This window comes from Colias croceus, chromosome 9 (genome assembly GCF_905220415.1).
Source record: "Colias croceus chromosome 9, ilColCroc2.1".
NCBI classification, from domain to species: domain Eukaryota; kingdom Metazoa; phylum Arthropoda; class Insecta; order Lepidoptera; family Pieridae; genus Colias; species Colias croceus.
This window is the reverse complement of record NC_059545.1, coordinates 2277225-2296368: the sequence shown is the minus strand read 5'-3', so window position 1 is coordinate 2296368 and position 19144 is coordinate 2277225. Positions and strand designations below refer to the sequence as shown.

The window sequence follows — 19144 nt, the reverse complement described above, 5'->3', positions numbered from 1 at the left end:
AACTGCTACTTTTCAAATATCAATATCAGCTCCAAATCTGAACAACACAGAACAGGGGGTTAGACAAGTGGCTTTCGTTTAGCGTAACGTTTGATAGAATAGATTATGAATGTATGAAATTGACATAAGCTGTAGATAAATGTATCGACAGCTTACGTCAATCTCATACATTCATAATCTATTATATCAAACGTTACGCTAATAGAAAGCCACTTGTCTAGGGGGGCTGTATTTGAGTGAACATGACGCTACCGCTCGACCCTGTAAAGTGAAACAACTACTGGATAGATCTAAAATGTTGTTTTCGGATTTAATTACTGTAGGATCTGAAAATGTTGTAAATAAATTACTATAGAATCTTACCTATTAACAATTCTTTATCTTCTATAATATAAAAATGAATCGCAAAATGTGTTAGTAAACGCATTACTCGAGATCGGCTGAACCGATTTCATTAATTATTTTTGTATATGAGTATGAAGTATGAGGATGGTTCGTAGAGAAAAAGTATATTTTTTTTTTTTTTTCTTTTTTTTAAGTAAGGATTAGGCAAGCATTTGACCATCGCTTCGCCTGATGGAAAGCGACAAGCGTGGTCTAGGATGGAGCATGTTTGCCTAATAAGTGTCTATTCACATTTCTCTTGAATAAATCCAGATTGTAGTTTCTGGGAAAAACGGAAGCCGGAAGATTGTTCCACTCCTTACTAGTACGCATAAGAAAGGAAGAAGCGAAACGCTTAGTGCGTATGGGAGGGATGTCGATGACATAAGGGTGGAGACCGGCCCGGCGTCGAGTCCCTCGATGATAAAAAGGAGAAGCTGGCAACAGGTTATGCAGTTCTTCAGCACATTCGCCGTGAAAGATTCTGTAGAAAACCGCCAAACTGGCTACGTTCCGACGATGTTCTAGACTATGCAGTTTGCATGCGGTTAAGGATTCGTTTCCAATGAGTCTAATCGCTCGTTTTTCGATGGAGTCCAAAGCGTTGAGTTGATATTTAGCTGCCCCTGCCCAAAGATGAGAGCAGTACTCCACACCGGAGCGAACCTGGGCTTTGTATAGGTTTAAGAGCTGTTCCGGTGTGAAGAACTCCCTCACCTTAGAAAGTATTCCGAGCTTCTTAGCTGCAACTTGTACTTTGGACTCAATGAAGCTCTTGAAATTCAGGCTAGAAGAGAGTGTTAGGCCTAGAAGCTCCAGCTCGTTGGATAAATTCAAGGACACATCCTGAAAACTAGGTGTTAGACCGAAACCAGTGCGCTTAGCTGTAAACAGACAAGCCTGTGTTTTTGATGAGTTGAACCCGACTAAATTAGCTTCACCCCATTTAGAGACCGATTTTAATGTAAGATTCAACCGCTCAACCATAGCCTCTCTCTGTTCCACCAACACTTTATTGCCTATCTGCGTTTCGGACGTATAACTGTCTACAACTGTGCTGTCATCCGCATACGCGTATATATTAGGACCTAACAAGTCGTTTATGTGAAGCAAAAACAAAGTTGCAGACAGAACCGACCCTTGAGGAACACCGGCGTTTAGTGGCAATTGATCCGACGAACAACCATCGATTACCACTCGAATAGAACGCTCATCCAAAAAGTCAGATATCCAATTGCACAGACCTGGACAGATCCCAAATGCCGGAAGCTTGTTGATAAGACCGCTGTGCCAGACCCTGTCAAATGCTTTGGAGATGTCGAGAGAAACGGCAACCGCTTCCCCAAGCTTCTCAACAGCAGATCCAAACATGTGGGTAAGGTGAACAAGGAGGTCCCCAGTAGACCTATGACGACGAAATCCGTACTGATGATCGCTGAGGAGATCATTACCCTCCAGGTACCTCAGAAGCCTGTTATTTAGAATACGCTCCAATACCTTACACATTATGGAGGTGACAGAGATCGGCCGGTAGTTTCCCGGGTCACTGCGACTTCCTTTTTTCGGGATTGGTTGTACATTGGCTATTTTCCAAGACATAGGAACTTTTCCAGTTTCGTACGATAGGCGGTATAGTCGTGTTAAGATCGGTGATAATTCAGGAGCACAATTCTTAAGCACCAGAGCAGGAATACCGTCTGGTCCACTTGCCTTATTCACATCTAGACTCCGGAGACATTTAAGGACCTCTTTTTGAGTGATACAGAATTCAGGCATGCTTAAACCACAGTGAGGTAGAGAAGGAGGTACCTTATTGCCAGCGTCCAGACGCGAATTGCTTGCAAAGAGATTCGCGAAAAGATCAGCTTTTTCTCTCGCACTATGGGCAAGTGCACCGTCAGGTTTTAGAAGTGGTGGTAGAGATGTTTTACAGAAATTGGCTTCTACCGCTTTTGCTAGGGACCAAAAGGCTTTAGACCCAGAGGGGTAGGAAATAAGCTTGTCCCCAATTTGTCTGATTCTATTAAGGCGAGTCCTTTTGAGCGTTAGTTTGAAGGACTTAGCGGCTTTGTTGAAGTTTCTCTTTTTCATTGTTATATCAGGATCTTTGCGTGCTCTAGCATCGGCCCAGGCTCGATATGCTTCGTGTTTAAGATGTTCAGCTCGTCTACAATCGGCATTATACCATGGATGCTCTTTGCCACCGGAAGATACGTCTGAAAATGGAATAAAATATTCCATAGCCTGCCGTACAACGTCTTCGATAGCACTAGCACAGTTCGTCGGATCATTAGAGGAGAAACATATTCGCCGCCAAGGGTAAGAAGCGAAAAAATGACGCATTTCATCCCAATCCGCTAAGGAATAACGCCAGATACGCCTAGTTTTCACAGTACTAGGTTCCGGTGGGGAATAGGTAGTTATAGCTTTTACAAGGCAGTGGTCTGAAGAGCCTATAGGTGATGATACACAGGTCGAATATCTTTCTGGGTCTGTGGTTAGCAAAAGATCCAGACAGTTAGCCGTATGACCGTCAACGTCAGGTATCCGAGTTGCCTCTTTGACAAGTTGTGTAAGACCCAGAGACAGAGCGAGATTGTGAACTTCTTTGCCTGCGTGGTCGGTTTTCATGTAGGGAAATAGCCAGTCCTGATGACTGGCATTAAAATCCCCTAAAAGAACTAATTGAGCAGATGGAAATTTCTGTTGAACTGAGTCAGCGGTCTGGCTAAGATATTGGAAGAGTCGGGTTGTGCCTTGATCAGGAGTGTGGGAGCGATAAACAACGGCGTATATTATTTTGTCAACACCGATATCAGTGAGAAGCCAAAGAACTGAGAAATCCTTATTGTCAAGGTGGCGAAGACGTTTATAGCAGATCTTGTCAGAAATGTAGACACAGACACCGGCTTTTGCGTGAAAATTATGTTCAAGGACATACCCTGGATAATCAAGGTATGCCGTATCGGAAGGTGGTTTAATCTGTGTTTCAGTAAGAAACAGTAAATGTGGTTTTTCAGTCTCAAGGTGGTGATGGACAGGGTTGAGATTTGAGTGCAATCCACGAATGTTAGTGTGGTGCACTTTAAACGGGAGGAAGTGCAACCGCTGTATAAACTTTCTTTTTCTTTTGGACCTTTTCATATTTTTATATTTAGTGTGAAGTGTGAATAGACAGGGTAATTGGAAGTTGGTCGAGATTTAGTGAGTCGGTAGGTCGAAGCAAACATCAGAAGTATGCTGATGGGGGACTAGCTCGGAGACTGCGGGGACGCCCGTACCCCCCCAGTTATCGCCATCGGGTCCTCCCGTCCGGTCGCCAACCGGCACGATGGAGCAAAACTGGGATTTTTCGAAAGCGGCGGGGCAGCCTTTCGTAGGTGGCTCTCCTACTACTTGGGCCCCCTACAACTAACGGTCGGCCAGCGGTCAACCGTGCTACGGATCCCGCTACCCTCCAAAGCTAGGCACCCGGCACACTAATAATGCAGCTTCATAAAACCGTAACTCACTAAACAACTAACCAGACCCAACCCCCGAATGGCTACACCGGAACTCATGCCGGAACACGAAACCGCTTGGCGGCATGTCTCTATCCAGTGGGTGGTTGCGAGCCACGACCGAAGTCTCCCACCAGTTGGTTGCTCATTTGGCACTACCCAGGGTACACGTGTAGGGAATCTAGAGTCAAAGCCTACGGACGCGAGCAACAGTGTACCCCAGACCTATACCACGGACCTCAAACTCATATTTATTATCAACTCTAAACTGCATCTCCAAATCAACTTATAAAAGAAAACGTATACAAATGCACACAATAGAACTAAAGAATAATATATTGTTTACAAACTAGTCCATAGGAATAAAGTCCAAGACGATAGCACTAGAAACTATCGCTTAAAGTTCCTTAATGACACCGCATTGCCTTGTAAAGCCGTAGTTTGTAACTACGTGAGATGTGCACTTTAATTTTACGAGTTGAAAATTTAATTTAACTGCTGCATTTATCCAATTGTAAGAAACACGCTGGCAATTAAAACTAATGTTCTTTGATATTTAGACCTACTGAAAATTATTATATTAAATATTGTAACATATCTGTAAACATAAAAATAAAAAAATAAAGTGAAAATGATTTCAATGAGTCATTTTAAATGAAGCTTAAACTAGCAGAATTCGAATGCAGCTTAACTGTACTTTTCTTCAGTATACAGTGGTGTGTAGGAACCTAATTGTGTCACTTATTATAAGTTACTAGCTGTGTCGCGCGGTTTCACCCGCATTGCTCCGCTCCTGTTGGTCTTAGCGTGATTATATATACATATTATATATAGCCTAGCCTTTCTCGATAAATGGGCTATCTTACACCGAAATAATTTTTCAAATTGTACCAGTAGTTCCCAAGATTAGCGCGTTAAAACAAACAAACTAACAAACAAACTCTTCAGCTTTATAATATAAGTATAGATTTTATATAAGACAGATAAATGTATAGGTAAGGCCTCTGTTTTTAACAGTCAAAAGTCTTCTCAAGAAAATAATTTATAAATACTAAGCCGTAGGTACTCTGTGTAAAGACACCTTAAACCACTGAATAAAATCTTCACTAAATAAAGAGCTATCTTACCAATCCTGAATATTTTGGTCACGTCCTACCATTCCACTGTTGGTTTAGAACCTGGCAAGGACTTGAACTAAATGGAAGTATTGGAACTTTCTAGAATGCATAAAAGTGCGGTTAGAATTTTTAAAGACTTTAATGTAGTCATAAACTACAACTGTAAAAGCTCATTTGACACATACCAAATCTTTCCTTAAAGAAGCTTTTAGAAAATAACAGTTTTAATATAATTTTATGGGATAACAATATTAAAACTAACATCGCCAACAATGATAACTACTAAGAAAAACATAAATCGTATCATAACATAAAATTAAAAAGTAAGTAACATGTAATACATACTTATTATTACTTACGCTGCTTTTCCATCAAACGAATGAATGCTCATTCCTTGCTCATTCTAACTCAAATTCTTTAAGTGTAAACAGGCGTAGAGCCTTCTTTCGTTGTTCTTAGTGCGTTTAAAAAGACTCTATGCAATGTTCTAATACTGAACAACACTGAATACGAGTTTCCGTTTACACTAAAATATCACGAAAGAATGCTCTTGCTGTAGCTCATGTTCATTTGATGTAAATGCACCGTTAGAGTAACATAAGCGCTTAAATCGTTTTACTGTTCTGGAAAATTCGATACGTTTCCAGAAAGCATTATTCGAGTTTATACTAATGCTAATTATATAATTGATCTAAATTGATACCAAATCAACCTCTTTAGTACTAATCCATATTGCTTGTTACAGCTATTGATCAAAGCTAATTAGACTCATGAGAGTTAGATATATAATATTAGTAGCACTTGAAAATAATTCCTGGATTAACCTGAAATATATCAAATAAAAAACATATTGCATCAAGGAAACATGGATTACAAATTTAAAAAATAAACTTGTACAAAAAAAAATGTCATAACCTAAGGTGATAAGAGTCTAATGATGGCCAATAATAATCACATCGTTCACTTACTAAATAGTAGATAAATAGAGTTCACTGCATTCATTAAAAGAAATAACGTAAAAACTTTGTAAAATATATTTGTAATTTCCATAAAATCTTGAATAGTTCTTGTTATTATAGTTAATAGGTTTCAAGGCCCCAATTAGTTAAAAGGTTGCTAAAATACGCTAATTTAAGTAAATTAAGTAACTAGATTGGACGTTTTAATTGATTTTGATCAATCATAGCGCTTGTAAACTGATTTCTTATGTTTTTATTTCTAACTGGCTTACCACGACTTTGTTCAAGTTAATTTTGCCATCGTCCGATATCAAAATATGTTTAATTCAAGATCAAAATGTAAAGCTTTCTTCAGCTGAAGGAATTTTCAAAATCGATCCAATACTTTATGAGTAGAATCACACCGTTTAAACCAACATAAAAATGATCGCTTTCCGAGTAGGTACTACCAGTCAAATACCTATAATAATATCTAATTGCATACAACACATTATTATAATCCTCAACGTTTTCAATAAAAATACATAACAATAACAACAATTATATTTCACAAATACGACGCAAAAGAAGTCAAAAAGTATCCTTTGTGCATCATTTCTATAAGAACCTTACATGTTCCATACAAATTGAGAAGCAATAACCTTTGAGATCTCTATTGCTATTAATCATGTTCAAATCAAAATGCTAAACGAAAACCTTTACGTTATTATTGGATTTTCATAGAAATTGTTTCGTGAATTTATTATGAAAGGTTCGACGCTATCTGTTACGTAGTCGAGCACGTTTGACGTTCACGAAAATAAATCTTGTATGCTACCTGCACTGATTTTATTTCGTATTTTTAGTCTTGAAACTTTTAATAGTAATATTTAAAGTAAGTTTCTTGCAAATAATACAAATATTAATAATACATCCTATACATAAGACGTGTATTATAACTTTGTCGTTGAGTTTTATGTCCACTAAGCTCCGATATAACTTGCCCAATCTTGAATTGTACTAATTCAGAAAAATATGATTTTATAAATAATATAGGTTGATTAAATATGATTGTAAAGCCTTAAGTTTTATATCACGTTCGGCTAATAAATGACAATTATTTTATTCTTATATCAGTAATTACGACTAAAGGAAATTTCTACGAACATGATTTTCTGGAAAAGTTCAATGTCACGATAGCAGCTAATATTTACTATAATATAATCCCAGACATATCGATTTTTCCTATAAAGATTATGTCTTAAAAAATTGATTATATTATGGAAAGAATAAACAAAATTAAATCCATGTACATTCGTGGCATCATGTATTCTTTTCATTATTTTCGAACAAAACAGTAAATATGTAATTACAGTGTTTGAGAGTGTATGCTTCCATATTCCAGGAATCAGACTTATTGGAAACTAGCTTCCGCCCACGACTTTGTACGTGCATCCCCGTTTTTCCCCGTTCCCGCAAGAATTTCGGGAAATCCTTTCTTAGCGGATGCCTACGTCCTAACATCTACCTGCATGCCAAATTTCAGCCCGATACGTCTAGTGGTTTGGGCTGTGCGTTGATAGATCACTATATCAGTCACCTTTGAGTTTTATCTTCTTAATATATATAAATCTCGATTCTCGTGTCACAATGTTTGTCCTCAATGGACTCCTAAACCACTCAACCGATTATAATAAAATTCGCACACCATGTGCAGTTCGATCCAACTTGAGAGATAGGATAGTTTAAACATGTAGGTACCACGGGCGAAGCCGGGGCGGACCACTAGTATAATTATATAGATATAGATATAGAAGATGTTATGAAATTATTTTGCTTGAGATTAACAAAAAATACCTTTCCTGTTGTTTTTACAAAGCTTTTATTAGCTTGAACTCTATATTTGCATGCTTGTATGCAACCAACTCCTTAACCCATTGAGCCCCAAGTGGCCCGATCGGTCCACGACACAATAGATTTTCTATTATGTCTGTGATTCCGGGGCCTTACTTAGACTCGCTTATGACCCCAATATTAAATGACAGATTTTTTCAAACTTTGGTCATCAAGGATCGATGGTAATTAACTAAATGAGTTTCTCTCAACCATTTTTGTTATTTAACGAGAAAGGAGCTATAAAAGGATAATATCAAGACAATTGTGCTCTTTTGCAGTATCAGGTAGATGAATATCGAATATATAATATTTGTTTCACTGATCGATTTCGTAATGAGCAAAGCTTTGTCATATCTATTTTTTTTTATTCAGCTCGAAATCTAACTCTGATCATTCAACGTAAGTTTAAGATAAATAAAAGATTTTAAAACAATTTACTATTAATTAAAAAGTGGGGGATTGATATATCTATAAGTTCATCATACAGCTTCAAGCTTAGAGGTTGATTCGGTACGAGGCTTGCATAGTTGCATACAGTAACTATTACGTATTCTGTGATACATTATAGTATGCAGAATTATATTGAAAATTACTATTAGCTTATATTATAATAGCTTTGACCTTCAAGCTCAACGGGAACATTCCAATCTATACTATATACATTTTATAAAGCTGAAGAGTTTGTTTGTTTGTACGCGCTAATCTCTGGAACTACTGGTCCGATTTGAAAAATTCTTTCGGTGTTAGATAGCCCATTTCTCGAGCAAGGTTATATATCATCACGCTAAGACCTAAGTAGCGGAGTACTGCGGGTAAAACCGCAGAGCACAGCTAGTCTTAAATAAGTGAGGGGTTAAATAAAACAAGAATTTTACTTAAACATTTAATCGTAGCTAACAAAAGGTTCAACACATCTAACACTAGATCAATTCAAAAGGCGTTAATAAAAATATTCTTCGGATATAAAATTGGGAATATCTAGAGATTAAATCTATAATAAATTATTAATAATTAATTATTGCTATCTTACTTTTACAATTTAATTTCAATCATCGCAATCTTCTAAAATATCGTTGATTATCATACATTATTGCTTTTGGAATTACAAAAACGAAATTATTTTGTGAAATATATTGGAAGCTCTTTTAACAAATAAACATTTCAAATAAGTATTAAACATAAAACAATATAAATAGATGAAACTGAATCACTCATATTTGTAAAAGTAACAAAATGTTATAACATTGTAATCATTTCATAAGATTTCTTTTGATATTAACTCTAAGAAAAATACCCTTGTAACCTGAAGTACAGTCTACAGAAAAATTCATAAGACGAGAGACAAGTAGAGTTTTATAATATAATAATTTTTTACATATTACTTTCTAAAAAACATTACAAAATTTTAATTTCACTTTTTCTTGAACGAACACACTCATACTTATATTATCATTATATATATATATCATTTTAATTTATGTAGAACTATTATTAATAGAGATATTTAATTTTTTCTTCGATATTAAGGCTTGTGTTCTGAATTACTTTTTTGTTTCACAGTGTACTCTTAAAAATATATACCTAATATCTTGTATATTTTTGAGTTTCGCAAAAACCTTACAAATTATCGTATGAAGAAAAATATTAGGAATCATTAGAACAATGTGCGTATTAATATCTATATTGTACAATTCATAGTGCTACTTTAAGTGAAATATTTTTTTTCACGTTTCCATTTCCGGTAGATAAAAAAAATATTTCTTACTGAAACATGCATACAACGTGATAACTACAATATTGGTAAATTGGAATAAATCAGATAAATCAGAATGAAATTTTCGCGGTTATTTTATACGTAGATCAAGTAATAATGAAAAACTGCGATGGGATGTATCACAAGAGTTCCCTTTCTTCTTATATAAATTGAAATATATAATATGTATTTTGGTCATATTTTGGCGTTTTTCCCAGTGTTAAAAATCCGTTAAAAAATCTTAAATTCTCAATATAACACTCGGGTAAAATCAAACAAAAAAATTGTTTGTGCATATTAATATTCCATACGAATGTTCAGATCTTAAAGTTTTAAGGCTACTGTGTATCTAGAGAAGACAAACTCCACAACTGTAATAAAGTTATGTTTGTGTTGTTTGTATGTATGTATAGCCTTGCCTTGAATCATGTTGGAAGTATGGACCATAACTAGTAACTAATGTGTATACACGTGTAAGGATTAATATAATAAGGCATTTAACATAGTCATATGTGATTCAATCTTTAATGTGATTCAATCTAATATTTCTCTATTTATTTAAGGTTATGTTTTGTGAATTTCATACTGTATTTGTGACAATAGGACAACAGTAATATATAAGATAATAAATATTATTTTTACGATAACATTAGGCATAATATCTAAAACATGTAATGTCAATTAAAACTTAATTTTTTGTACAAAAACGTGTTTGAATTTTTTACGCGTATTGCAAATTCATTAACAACAACCAACAAAACAAAACTCCATTATGTTTTTTCTTTGTAATTTTTATATAAATAGTCTATTGAATCAACCACACGTGAACTATAAAAATATATAATAATAAAAATAATCACGTGATCAAATAGTGTTTCTTATCACAGATAATTAATAAACAAGACAAAATAAACATATTTCTGAAATTTTCCCGGTAAACAAAGGTGATAAGGAAAATCTTAAAACATCAACAAACAATAATTATTACACAAAATATTTAATTATAAAAATATGTTAGTATCACATTATATTTACAATAATAAAAAACGATTTTATTTACATGAAATTTCGAGGTACATTTATATTATTATTGCAATTCATTCTGGAATATTCATATAATACCAAGTATTTTGTCTTACTTATCAATTTGTACCGTCATTTTTATTCAATTTTTCTAATACTTTTCTCTACAATATTTCAAACTGGTAGACTGTGGCAGTGCTAAAGGACTCCTAAATATTTGTGCACGTACAAAAGAACTGAATTCTTTCTATTCTAAACTTACTTTATACGGCTTCTTATAAAGATCAATGTTTTTCATCAAGTCTTATAAATGTACGAAAAAACTTTCAAATAAATATATGTAAGGACGAGCTGAGTCTTAAATTACCAAGGGCGAAAAGTTCTTCTTATTTATCAAATACTAGCTTTCCACCCGCGGCATCGTCCGCGCACTCCAAGAAAAACCCGCATAGTTCCCGTTCCCGTGGGATTTCCGGGATAAAACCTATCCTATGTCCTTTCTCGGGTATCAAAATATCTCTATACGAAATTTCATGCAAAATGATTCAGTAGTTAAGGCGTGATTGAGTAACAGACAGACAGACAGAGTTACTTTCGCATTTATAACATTAGTATGGATTAAAATATCTGTGTTTATTTCTAACAATTTATTGTAAATACAGCTGTAAGTTAGAAAACACAATTTTCGTTTTAGTACAAACATAGTATTGAAAGCAAAACTTCAAACTTGAGAAGAGATAAAGGTTAAGAACAATGTTGATGGAGGACGCAAAACATCAATCTTAATAAGAAACCCGACAATCTGAGAATAACGACTTAGCAGCAAATCTTGAGTGCAATGGAAATTTCGTAAAATTACAAGACGTCTTGTGGACTCTTATGTATTTTAATCACACTGATTGTGTCTGACTGACTTCGAAAGTTTTAAATTCTCAAACTCATTTACTTGAAAATTTCATTATGTATTACATAATTTGGTATTTTAATACGAATAAATATTATTAAATTTTACTCTATTTTTCACCGTCGTTCCAAAACGATGGAGGTTCATGGGGTATATTTTAATGTTTATACCTACTTTATAATATGTATAGGTTAGTTAATTAAAATATTTCGAAAATCAGTATGACGATTAATTTTTGTTCTATTATTAAAAGCATATTGTTTTATTATTCAATATGCCCGCTTACACGTCTAAGACGACTGATCTCAGATATTATATACCTAGTCTGATAAGATATGCTGAGATGCAGGTACATACATAACGGCATGTCAACAACCTTCCCATATCAATTAATACCACTACAGTAACTATTATTATTGCAGAAATTTAATATTTCTTGTTAAATCCCATCAGTTCTTTTGAACACGCATTATTAGCTACACCTGTTCATTTTCACCCACTTCAAATAGATTTACTTAAAATGATCATCATCAAGGATCGGTGACAATACAATAATTCACCTTATTAATGCGTGTTCTAGAAATTAAAGACTTTTTAACGGATTTTAAACGCGATTTAATCATTATATTATTTTCCCGACGTTTCGAACACTTTACAGCGAGCGTGGTCACGGGGAGACTGAGATGTTGTACGTCTTGACGGTCATTCACAAATTGTTATTTGTAAACTACCTCCACCTATTCCTCCGTAGTTGGTATGTGGAGTATTTTTCCGGATGTTGGCAGTATTGGCTGATCGTGTCTTCTAGTCTTTTGGTATGTTTGACATGGGATTTTAAATTCTTAATAACAGGATCCCAGGTGTTAGAGAGTTTCAAACCATCTTCTCTATTGAAATTTGGATGTTTTTTAATTTCAATAGCCTCGCGCACAAGTCTTGGAAAAAATTTATTTTCTCTGGCAAGGATTTGTGGTTGGTTTCTCTGGTAAGATTTGACCAACCACAAATCCTTGCCAGAGAAAATAAATTTTTTCCAAGACTTGTGCGCGAGGCTATTGAAATTAAAAAACATCCAAATTTCAATAGAGAAGATGGTTTGAAACTCTCTAACACCTGGGATCCTGTTATTAAGAATTTAAAATCCCATGTCAAACATACCAAAAGACTAGAAGACACGATCAGCCAATACTGCCAACATCCGGAAAAATACTCCACATACCAACTACGGAGGAATAGGTGGAGGTAGTTTACAAATAACAATTTGTGAATGACCGTCAAGACGTACAACATCTCAGTCTCCCCGTGACCACGCTCGCTGTAAAGTGTTCGAAACGTCGGGAAAATAATATAATGATTAAATCGCGTTTAAAATCCGTTAAAAAGTCTTTAATTTCTAAATGTATAATACTCGCGTAAAATCAAACCCTAGAAAATACTAATGCGTGTTCTTATGAATTTTTATTATGTCAATTAGTCAATGGTTTGTTTAACGATATCTCATCAATACCTAAAGGTACTTCTCACTGTTTTTCCCAATAATTCAGATTCGTGTTCATAAAATTGATACTGTAAGGACACTGTTTTATCAATGTTCCCTTTCCATTCAAGTATAATGAAACAAAACAAAAAAATTTGAAAATTGATAAAAAATATTTTAAATAGTGCACTTACACACACATAACTACAGTACACAAGAACAGTGCATTTCTTATTAAATATTCTATACTAATATATATTTTTGAATTATTGCACTTAAAATTTGATGCGCAAATCGTTCTAATCTTTTAACTCTTACTATACTCCTTATATATTATATTATTAATTCAAAAATGTAAATCCATAATCATAAGCGTATTCAGAGTTGGAGAATTCTTCATAAAAACATTCTAAAAATATTAGATAACTCTCCATATTCGTTTCGTCTCATACCTGGGAACGTCTCCAAAAGCGCACCTGGAAATAGAGATTTTTAAGTAAAATTGTTAATAAAATCCTTGTTTTTTTTACTTTCCATAAAAGTTTTTGGAAAATATTAAAATTGAATTGGATAGCAATCGATGATTAAAGAGACGTTAATTTTTTAAGCTGTTTCTCCATAATGGAAAATTTGTATTACCTATTTGGCTAAAAAGGGCCTAATATACCACATTAACAAAACATACGATTGAAAGTTAGTCAGAATACGAAACTTTACGCCACAAATTAGACCATACGTACCCGGGCAATCAACCGTTAGAATTGACTCTGTGTCGGAGTGCCATCAAACGACTCCTCATTTATAAGCCGCAATTTTACCGACTCCCTTCTCAAGTTGTAACTGGTCGAAATGTGACAATGTTTCACGTCCACATTCAAAAGGTCCTCGTTTAATTCGACGCCGCTCTTTTCAACGTCCGCGGCGGCACTCGGCTTCCTTTTATGCCTGAATGAAGTGCCCCTCTGCGAGCTCGACCCCATAAAACTGTCCGTCGCCGTGTTCCCATTGAACGTTTTCTCTGATTGACAAGCCCCTAATTGCTGCAACGGTATGTTCCCTCGCAACTGACCCCCCGTATCTATACACGGTATCAGTTGCTTGAACTCCTTGCGGAAGTTCTCGTTCATCCACGCGTATATGAACGGATTGTAACACGTCGAAGACATTGCTATCACATGGCATATGAAAAATATCAAAAAGTAAAAGCGCGAATGAATTGCGTATATATAGTAGTCGTTATATAGATTTGTAACGTTTAAAGGCAGCCACGACAAGCCGAATATCGTCACCATGGCTATGAGCATTTGATTCGTGCGCCGCTTCCGATTTTTATCGAACTCCTCCTTTCTTGTATTTTTGCTCGCCGCTTTAGCTTTCGCTCTGTCGTTCAATTTGAAACTGACACACGTATAGCAAAATGCAATCACTGTGAACGGCAACACGAATTGCAGCACAGAAGTCACCGAACCGAATATGCGTCGCAGTTTCTCCGACGGCCACGTCTCTTCACAAAATCTACCGATTTCCAAATCGTAGTACGTCATATATATCGCGTACGGCAACGTAACCGTCACCGAAAAAGTCCATATCATAATAATAACCGTGATACAAGTCTCTATTTTCATTCTCGGTCGGAATGGATATATAATTACAAAAAACCTATCGATAGCTATAGACATAAGAGTTAAAGTGGATATGTATACGCTGCAACCTTGTGCGGAAGGCATCATGTGGCATAATAACGAGCCCCAACTCCAGGAACCCCGGAACGAATACAGGGGAGTGAAGGGGACAGCAAATAAGCAAAGTAGTATATCAGAAAGAGCTAGATTGGTTATGAACAAGTTGGTGACTGTCTGCATGGCTCTGTTTCGGATTACGACGTAGCAGACCAATAGGTTTCCGAGTAGCCCTAGCACGAATATAATGGTGTAAACGATGCAGAAACTGGCCTGGACCCATTTGTTGTCGATAATGTTTTCGTAATTGTGTATTGGCTGGGTGGGAGGCGCGCCATCTTGGGTGTCGTTGTACTTCTCCGTGACATTAAGTGCAGTGTAGTTAAGGGTGCCATTCATTCTCGTCGATCGAAGTAATTCCAGCTATAAAACTCGGCAGTATTTTCAGGAGATGTCAACTTTACGAGCGGTATTTAATGTTGGATCTGTAACAAAATATAATGCGTTTTAATGTTTCTGTTTTGAGGTTTCGCAATATAAAAGGCATTATTGTCAAGAAGTAACACTACAAAGTAGCCTTTGACTGTAACGCTCTATTGTTGTTATCCGAGAAGGGAATAGCTCAATAATTACTTAAGATATTAATAACTAAGAAATAAATATAATTATAAATTATCGGCAAAGTCCTTTTGTATAGCAGCCTGTGAATTATTTAACGTATCAATGTAGATAATAATTAGAACAAAAACAAGTTTAAATACAAAATTAGTATCTCTGTGATGTCATAGCAGACATGCAGCAGGTCCATGCTTACGGCGATGATCTTTAAGAAAATCTTAACTCATTTATTAAGATATCATTACAACACTCGTTTAAAATCTTATAACACAATACATTTTGTTTGGAATTCCATAATATCACTTTGTTTAATATGTAAAACTTATCTCATTAAACTTTATTAACATATAAAATTCGTTTAATATAATATATGCTAGCCATTGTAAAAGTTCCCACGAAATAAACAATAAGGAATTCTTCCTTTTGTTAAAGTTTTGCTATTAGCATAATAATTACGTATGAAGCATTGAACCCGATATAATTTGAAGAAAATTGGAAAGGTTATACAAGGCATAATTGATTTTCTCTCTAAGCGGACGCTGAAATATACAATCGACTATACTTGTTCAAGTACTTTGATAAAAATACTAAAACTTGATACTTTATAAATTATAGTACTTTATAAGATAAATTTACTATTGAAAATTATAAGCCACTTTAAACCAACGTATCGAAAACGACGATAAGTTCTCGAATTCGTATCGACTATCGTAACAGCTATTCATAGTATTAGAACGTTTTGTTAAGGGTACCTTTAACCACAGACTAATAATAATATACTACGTATACAACTTTAACCATATTTTCAAAATTTATATTATAAAAATCAATACCATATTGGATGCTTATACTGGAATGTGCAAATTCTGTCAATCTTATTCTGAAAATATCTTTTTTTTGCAATGTCGAGTATAAAGCGTTGTATTTTATCGTGTAATATCCGAATGTAAACTCACATAAATAAAGAATTTTATTAAAGTGAAACTTTTATTACATCGTCTCAAACTTTTTGGTCTGTGTAGCGCATGTCTCGTGACGCACGATACGTACGATAATTATCGTACAAATACGATAATTTTTAGTTAAATGTCTATACTTAGTGTGAAAAAAAGTTTCACTTTTACCGTGGTTTCATAAAACCACAACATTTTTTGATCAAAGTTATTTTTCAAATCAGCTGATTTCGATACCTTTTTAGGCATAATCTAAATTTAAAACGTGAAAATGTCAAAGATAGATTGTAGGAAAATTTAATTTTATTGCTTTTCAAGGAAGCAAGATTTGCCGAAAGGGTTAAAAAGATTTTTAATCTCCGGAGATTGAAAGCGTCCTGCCATCTTATTCTTTTACTTAATCCCAATAGTTCAGAGAATATACATTTCGATTTTCTTAGAAAAAATTTTTATAGTTAATATAGAAATTTAAAAAATCAGAACGAATAAAAACTTTTTGATCTTGCATACAGAATTTCTTAATGAGTTTGGTTGAATATGAGTAACTAAATGAATTACGATGCATTGCATCACATATATTTTCAGCAAAAGAACGCAAAAAATCTAGCAGCATATTACGATTATTACTCAAAAATCATTATTATCATTTTAACAAAAAATTCTTTACCAAAAAATGAATTCCCTTTAAGTACAAACGCCCTGAATTTGAAATTTAACTTTTTAACTTATAAACCTACCCTACAATACACACATTTTTCAATATCAAATTTTCCCCGAAACGACATGGATTTTTTATTCTTTCAGAATGTTAGCTTCAAACGCTCGTTCCTAAAGGATGTCAAAATTCTTTTAGTCCGTTTTGCTTTTATACTTTTCGCTGTGCGAACTGTCATGCACACCATGTGGAACATACAGCGTCAATAATAGTAAAACGAATATATGAAGAATACATGGATGGAAATATGCATTTATTGCTATTTTGCTAAAGTATCCTCGACCTCGAGTGCGATTAGATTAAATATTATGTAATCAGTTCAGCTCTAATAATATTATAAGAAATTACACGCGAGGCCGGGTTAAAAATTAGTTTGAATATAATAAGAATGTTCTGCAATTCTACACAGCTACCTAATTGATGTAGGTAGTTGATAACAAATCGCAGCAAGTCAACGACTATTAGCAAAGGGTAGTTGGGGCGAACGTCGTATAAACAACGTCCGAGCCCCTAGGCACGATTCGTACGAATGCGCCACGAGTCAAAAAGCGACAATTTATAGTATTCGACAGCTAAACATGTTTTGACAGGAAATAGTGACAACTTTGATCCACAAAATTATTAAATCAAAAGTTACGTCTAACAATATATATATAATCGTTTTAGAGTAAGCGGGCGAAGCCGCGGACGGAAAGCTAGTAGGTTATACATATATGTCCTGCACGTTTACAGAGAAATATAGTTTTTCCAAAAATTAAACGTTCAACACATTTATAGCTGTAATTACACGTTGCAAAAGCAACATTTCCGCTGGAATTTTCCAGAATATCCCATCAAACTTCAAACAATACAAAATGCAAAAGTTCATCTATTGTATTTGACACTATTTACTTTTCTATTGAAAGTAGAACGCCAGTTTGCAGGCAACTTCGTCCCAGCTTATTTAGGTTATGAAAATAATCACAATCAGTTTGTTTATCCGACAATCTCATTTATTTTACAAAAGTTTGAATTGAAAACACTTTCAAAGGAAGTGAAATGGATTTAGCTGTGTTAAAAAGTTCTTAGAATAGACGACAAGTTAATACATCGGGATTTAACTTCTTACAATACGTCCTTCCTTGTTTAAAAATACATAAATAGCATAGTTAGTTATTTGTCTATTCCTAGTATTAATGTAACACTTTATGTGAATATAATAATATATAGCTCTTAGCCTGCCGTAATATACCTAGCTACTGCATGAACCTATAAAATTTCGCCACCACGCATGTTAATTCTAAATTATTAAAACCTCCTCCCATAAATAGCATCTAAATTCTTACATAATGCAAATTGATATAAAGGAATTCTGTTTAATTAAAACTAAATATACTTAGCCGTACATTGCAGTGAAAATAAATTACGGTCCTGGTTTCCTAAGAGAAATATATGCATGCGGTAGAGCATATATAAACGTGTTTCTTCGCGTAATACAGTAAATAATGGATACTGGTGTAATACCCCTTGAAATATTCATTACAATTACATTGTTGAATGCAATTTTACGAGACAAACTGTTACAAAGGGTTTTTGGAGGCTGTGCGGTGTGTCAATGACGTTTTGGTACGTATTTGAAAGTAAGAAAGAAAATAAAGTTTTTATTTTAAATGATTAATATTCATTTTGAAAGACAGGTACATTTTAAGCATGTAAGAATTTTTGATCGTGAGGCCGGCATTAAATGGTCAATTCATTGCATTCATACAGCATTGTATTGCTACGATTTTTCGTAGCGATACAAACAAAAATATTTCGTAGCACCGCAACTATTATGCTACGCACCACCTACGCCAGCTATGGAAATTCCTCTCAATCTATTTTTAAATATCTGTGCGTAGGTATGGTACATGCAATTTGTTTAGGATTTTTGGTATAACCTCATTACAACAATTAAGTTGCGTAAGAGGTTGCTCGCTCTGTGTGAACCTGCCTTTATCAATTTTAACATATCAAGTTAAAGATGATTAATTTCTCCCACAGAGAACAATCATTTTTCTGGAGAAATCTTCAAATATTACAAGAAAATGATCTCCAAATTCTCAATTATATTGGAATAAAATATAATATCTGTTATTCTTGCCCAAGCTAACTCATCAAATACTCTTCTAGGAAAGTTCGTATCACGCGTATAAAATCGAATAAAT

At 34.5% G+C, this 19144-nt stretch overlaps 1 protein-coding gene across 1 annotated transcript; it reads right to left on the bottom strand.

Annotated features, from left to right (window-relative positions):
- Positions 1-13304: 13304 nt before the first annotated feature.
- Positions 13305-15102, bottom strand: LOC123694572 (prolactin-releasing peptide receptor-like). The gene is made up of 2 exons (XM_045640037.1): positions 13734-15102; positions 13305-13469 (listed from the first exon to the last, which is right to left on the bottom strand). The coding sequence occupies exon 1, from the start codon at positions 15069-15071 to the stop codon at positions 13749-13751; it is 1323 nt and encodes a 440-aa protein (XP_045495993.1). The 5' UTR covers positions 15072-15102; the 3' UTR covers positions 13305-13469; positions 13734-13748.
- Between the last annotated feature and the right edge of the window lie 4042 nt (positions 15103-19144).

Excerpts from the sequence above, each read along its gene's own strand:
- LOC123694572 (XM_045640037.1), bottom strand. The coding sequence starts at position 15,071 with ATGAATGGCACCCTTAACTACACTGCACTTAATGTCACGGAGAAGTAC.